Source organism: Aedes aegypti, chromosome 3, assembly GCF_002204515.2.
Source record: "Aedes aegypti strain LVP_AGWG chromosome 3, AaegL5.0 Primary Assembly, whole genome shotgun sequence".
Lineage (NCBI taxonomy): Eukaryota > Metazoa > Arthropoda > Insecta > Diptera > Culicidae > Aedes > Aedes aegypti.
The window spans coordinates 132,166,704-132,172,703 of NC_035109.1; the positions used below are offsets into that span (position 1 = coordinate 132,166,704).

Genomic DNA, 6,000 nt, shown 5'->3' on the forward strand with positions numbered 1-6,000 from the left:
GCTCTCAGTTAATAACTGTGGAAGTGCTCATAAGAACACTAATCTGAGTAGCAGGCTCTGTCCCAGTGAGGACGTAAATACCAAGAAGAAGAAGAAGAATATCGTGTGGCAGGTATGATGATACTCTATCCTCAGGGAAGTCAAGAAATCCAACCCAGACACCTTCAACATGGCTCTGCCATGGACTCTAACCACTTGACTTAGAAAGGCCCCAAACAAAAACAAAAATCTAGAAGTGAAAAACATGTTTTTTTTTGCGATGGTTGTTGAAGATTTTTCAATCGTAATTTTACCTATTTATTTTATTTTAAAATTTTTAAATACCTAACTGATGTCATAAAAATGATGGATTTTTTATCCCTTCAATATTTTCGGATTTTTATAATACAGTCAACTCTTCATAACTCGATATTGAAGAGGCCATCGAGTTAGGGAGGTATCGAGTTACAGAACACAAAACCAGTGAAACTGCGATGCAAGGGACCATCGAGTTAGCGATGAAAATCAACTTTTTCTATGATTCTCTAACTCGATATTGAGATACAGAATATCGAGTAAAAGAAAGATGACTTTATTTGATTAGAAGAAAATTAAAATTTTTATCAGCCTAATTGGTTTTAAGACTATCATTGAAATCATTAAGATCGTTATCCTATGATAATCAGACTTCGGAATGGTCCACTTCAAAGCATATTTATGCAGGGTAGTACTGGGCTATACTTTTAATCTATTGACCCATATTGTTAATTGGGGCTGACGTTTCATATGCTTGATATCGCTTAAATGTATTCAATGGATTCTTATAAGCTTCTTATTTACTATTTGTATGTATTGACCATGTTAAAGCAGTAATCGCAAAAGTCACTTTCATTCAAGGACTGAAAAAATCCTTAAAACTGTGTAAGAATACATAAATTTAATATATTTCATTAGAATTTAGAAAAAAAAAAATTGGTAACACCCAAAAACAGAATGTTATATTTTTTTTAATCTTCTTCTTCTTTCTGGCCTGACGTCCTCACTGGGACAGAGCCTGCTTCTCAGTTTAGTGTTCTTATGAGCACCTCCACAGTTATTAACTGAGAGCTTACTGTGCCAATGACCATTTTAGCATGCGTATATCGTGTGGCAGGTACTAAGATACTCTATGCCCTGGGAAGTCGAGAAAATTTCCAACCCGAAAAGATCCTCGACCGGTGGGGGATTCGAACCCACGACCCACAGCTTGGTCTTGCTGAATAGCTGCGCGTTTACCGCTACGGCTATCTGGGCCCCAATTTTTTTTAATCAATGAACATGAAAAACTCGTCAAATTTATCGAAATTCCGTAAGTTATATGGCTCTTAAAATTATGTTTCTTGCAAAGTAAAGCTTCTCAGAAAGGCAATCATGAACAACTGAAACTAATGCATACAAAATTATTATATTTTGCAAAACATAATAATGACTTCTTAACAGGATTTTACAAACTCATAGAGGAGTAATTCCAATAGAACAGCGGTGCATAACGTACGATCAGTGGGTTGATCGAAGAATGTATAATTGCAAGTATTCACAGGAACTCCCGGAAATTTCAGGAAACACTAGGAATAATCAGATTCCGCGCCATCCATTAACTAATTATACATTCTCATAGTCCCACGAGAAACTTCTAATATCCACTAGGATTATTCAGATTGCCCTCAATATCCTCAAGAATCCGCCTACAATTCTCTGAAGCTCACTAGAAAAGCCTAGGATACTGCAAGTATTCTCCAGAATCTAGTTAGGAAATTATTAATTCCAGCTAAGGATCCTCAGGATCTCGAACATTTTGATATTTTATATGCGGCCAGTATACATGATTAAAAATCTTGATATGCTTCTTTTGCTTGCTGTTTGATTCCATCATCATCAATCATTAGAAAACAAAGCTACTATGTTCTATTTTGTAACATGTAAGCAATTGCGCCATTTGGCAGCAGCTCTAGATGCCGTGAAATGAGGAATGTCGTTTTGTTCTTTTTAGAGACTTGGTCAAAATTCTACTGCAAGTCTCCAAGAAGGCTCTATTTTAAATGGAAGGTCTCTAAAGTATTTATTTTAATAAAAATGGTCTCTGAAGTCTCTTTTTTACTTATTCTACTTGCATTAAATCCTAATGAAAAATTGTACAAGCTCCGATGAAACCTTCAGAGACTATAACTGGTTCAACAGGTGCTTCAAGAATTTTAAGTCGCAGATTCCCAGAGGAAAAGCTTAAGGAATTATCATTAAGAATACTTTCAGGGTCCCCTATAGGGATCTCTCCAGAAATTCTTCTACATATTTCTCTACCAATTCACCCAGAAATTCTTCCAGCATATTTTCAATGGATGCATAGGTTAATTTTCTCCAGGGAATCCTCCAAAGCAATTTTCTCAGCACTCCATCCAAGTATTACTCCTATTTCTTAAAAAGTTTCTCAAAAAATTCCCATGCAATCTTTAAAAGTTTATTTGGGTTTTCACACCAGTTGATACTACAGCATTTTTTCTAATCATTCCTCCGATCATTCCTACACATTTTTTTATAGAGATTCTGTCTAATGATTTTCAAGAAGTTGCTATAGAAAATCCTGTGACGATTGATTTGATTGATCATTTTTTCATTACCTTGTAAAACTTCCTCAAGACTCCAGGAATTATTTCAGAGATCCTTGTTCAATAAAGATGACTTGAACATTTAGTTTAGTTTCATCAGAGATTACCTTAGGATTTTCTATAAAAATTACTCACGGATTATTTTTGAACAAAATTTTTCTTGGCATATCCCTGCAGATATTCCTGGAAAAATGCCTGAAAAAAATATTTCAAGACTTACTTCAGAAAATCTCGAAGAATTACGGGAGGAATTTCAGTAGAAATCTTAGAAGGAATCTGTGGAGCAATTGATCTAGTTGAAATAAATTATATCGAATTCCATTACCTAGAATGCCATTACTCCGAATGCCACTACCCCGAATGTACCATTACCCTGAATTCCATATCTCCGAATGCTATTTCCCCAAATGAAAAATCATCTTAAATGACATTGCCCCATGATATTGGAATTCGGACTAATGTCATTCTGGGTTATGGGTCATTCCGGCTATTGGGGATGATGGCATTCGGGGTAATGGGGTAGAATCTTCTGGAGAAGGTATTGATTAAATTCTAGAAGACATTTTGACCAGGGTTCTTGGAAGATGTCCCAGGGAAGTCGATGGATGAATTACTGAATTGAATTTTGGAGGAGTTGGAACTATCTTAAAAAATTCTCAAAGAATATTTTAGGCATTCAGATGATTTTTGAAATAATTTTTAGAAAAAAAAGTTAATTTCTGTGTTTCTTCTTTGTAAAATCCAGGTTGAATTCTTGAGGTATTCTTAAAAAAAATTCTTGGACAATTTTTTCCCGCAAATATAGTAACTTCCAATTTCCATTTCAGGGTTATTTTTTTTTTCATTGTGCGCAAAATATTAGCTACTCCTACCCATGCTATCGAATGTGGACGCGCCTCTGATTACGAGGCTTATGTATAATCTCAAAACAACTTGGTATTTTTTCGAATTTTCTAGAACAATCTAACAGTTTTCAGTAAGTTGGTCGAAAGTGTTTATTATCCAATGACTCTCCACGATATTAACTCGAAATTGTCAAAAAAGTCTAATATGACAAATATGCAGTTATGGGCAGTTCAGGTATTGGTTTATGTTACATGGTACTTTCTCAGGCCCAAGGCTTTTGGGGCCCCGAACATTTTGGTAGTTTCTTTTGGATTTGCATTTGTGAACTCTAACCCATCATGTTTTTTGCAGGTGTCGTGTACAAAAGATCAGATTTGAATCGTTTACTTGGAGTCAAATATTTAGAAAATTCGATCTGGATATTTGAACACACATAATATATATCAGTTGACTAAGGAGGCTCTATACATTGCCATTTCTGGCTTCTTGATTTTTGTTCTGCTAGTTCACATATTAGTTTTGTAGAAACCTAATTTTCATTTGTATGAGAAATTAGTTTCACAATTTTTGGGCGAACCACAACTCGGGTCCCGTTGCGGACCGCACTTATTGGACGATTATATATTACACTATGGAGAAATTTATAATACAACATGTAGAAGCCCAATTGCATTGTTTTAAAATGTAACATATATATATACTTTCCACTAAACCACACTGATAGCATGAAATTTGGTTGTTCAGTTCGAAAAATCACAAGATGCAATGAGAAACGCATGACACAACGTTTTCTTTAGATCGGAGCTTCAATATATCATTAACTATCCTAAACAGGAATATGAAAATGGTTAGCATGAATATCTATCGAAAACTGAAACTGAATATTATAACGCATCACTTCCACACCACCAAGATTTTTTTGAATGCGCAGTTTCTGGAACCTGTTTGATCTTCCTAAGACCATAACCTTGAACATGGTTTAACTGAGTTCCATTTTTCAATCACACGTGACAGTATAGCTTCAAGTTTATAGACTTGACCCACAGTGTTCAAATGTAAATTCAACATAATTATCACTGGAAATGCATACATCCGTTTCACTTGGTCTCTACGAAAAGCAATCGACAATTTCAATACTCACTGGCGACGAGCATAACTCCTTGATTCTCTGTTCCGGTAGTGTGTTCTTCTTCTCACGCACCAGCAGAATGATCTCTTTCACTTCACTCGTTCTGTTTGGAGAGAATAGAATCCAATAGAAAAAGAAAACATTCGGTAAGAACGACGTTGTATCCGCTTCCGCTTCTCCAACATTTCAACAGTCCTTTCCGATGAGCTACTTCGCAAACCCTTTCACAGCACGCTTACCGTAGCAACTTTTCAACCACGATTTTCCCGATAAACCCGGTTCCCCCGGTCACGAACACGACCTTGTCCCGATAGAATGCACTAATGTTCGACATCTCGTCGTTGCAGTTCAGATCTTCAACGTTTTTCAATCACACTTCGCTACAGGTATCGCACCACAATTCACTCCGCGCGTTTGCCAAAGAGCCCCACGAGTCACCCAACAAGATCCGTCTCGGTTGATGTTCAACACGATTCTGAGCAGCGCCTCGCTGAAACTGTATTGATTCACTGAAAACTGTAGCCTCCGGATCCTTGCAAGGTAGCTTAGCAGTAGAAGCAGCAGCCGCAACTCAGTTGATAGTCCGGTGTCACTCACGAAAGCTCACAAACCCGAGAAGAAAAAAAACTCAACTAACTAACTAATCGAACCGCCTATGGGAACAAACTCGGCGACGCGGCGGAGGGAAAGATCTGAAGATAGTAAGTAGCTAGCGTCTACTAACTGGCTAACACGCGTAAGACGCACGGTTCACTTGAAAAGTCCGCGCAACTTACTGCCAATCGATGCGACGGGTGGCTGTTCAACGAGTAAAAGTGAACTTCAAACACGATGGCACCTTTATTCGCGCTGGCGTTGAAATCGTTTGTTGTAGGGGTTGGCACGTGACGCGCCGCGGAGCGCTTTCAGCACACTCAAAGTTTTATTGTGATCCCCGGAGAAAGGGTTTGATTCATGAGAGTTTCAAATAACTCTTCTCAATGCTTTTTATTCTAGCAGCCGAGTCAGATCATCGGTCGCCTTGCAGGCCCCATTCATCGTGCACATATGTCGATTACAACAGAATTTTCGTATTATTTTCATATAAAATGTGCTTTATGGTAAAAATAGATTTTACTGATAAAATAAAGTCTACTTTTTTACAAAATAATTTGAAAAAATTAGTTTAGAGTATACAGTCGCCTCTCCTCATCTCAATATCGAAGGGACCATCGAGATAGGGAGAAATCGAGACAAAGAACAAATTTTTGATGAATACTAGACTGAAAAACACTCCTTTTTCAAGAAAGTAATACACAAACAAGCGTCTTTTTGCGCTCCTAATTTGTTTTGAAACCCAAAACTTTGGTCTAGTAACCTTCGATAATGGTCATATCGACATACGGAGAGAAAATTGAGAACAAA

The 6,000-nt window shown here is 37.0% G+C and overlaps 1 protein-coding gene across 1 annotated transcript in view; it reads right to left on the reverse strand.

Moving 5' to 3' along the window:
* LOC5569949 (fatty acyl-CoA reductase 1) overlaps window positions 1–5,412 on the reverse strand; it is a 50,964-nt gene extending 45,552 nt beyond the window's left edge. The window contains exons 1-2 of the mRNA XM_021850348.1: window positions 4,836–5,412; window positions 4,609–4,699 (exon numbers count right to left, since the gene is read on the reverse strand). Coding sequence (XP_021706040.1) covers window positions 4,609–4,699; window positions 4,836–4,930 — 186 coding nt within the window. The 5' untranslated portion in view covers window positions 4,931–5,412. The remainder of the gene's footprint in view (window positions 1–4,608; window positions 4,700–4,835) is intronic.
* Between the last annotated feature and the right edge of the window lie 588 nt (window positions 5,413–6,000).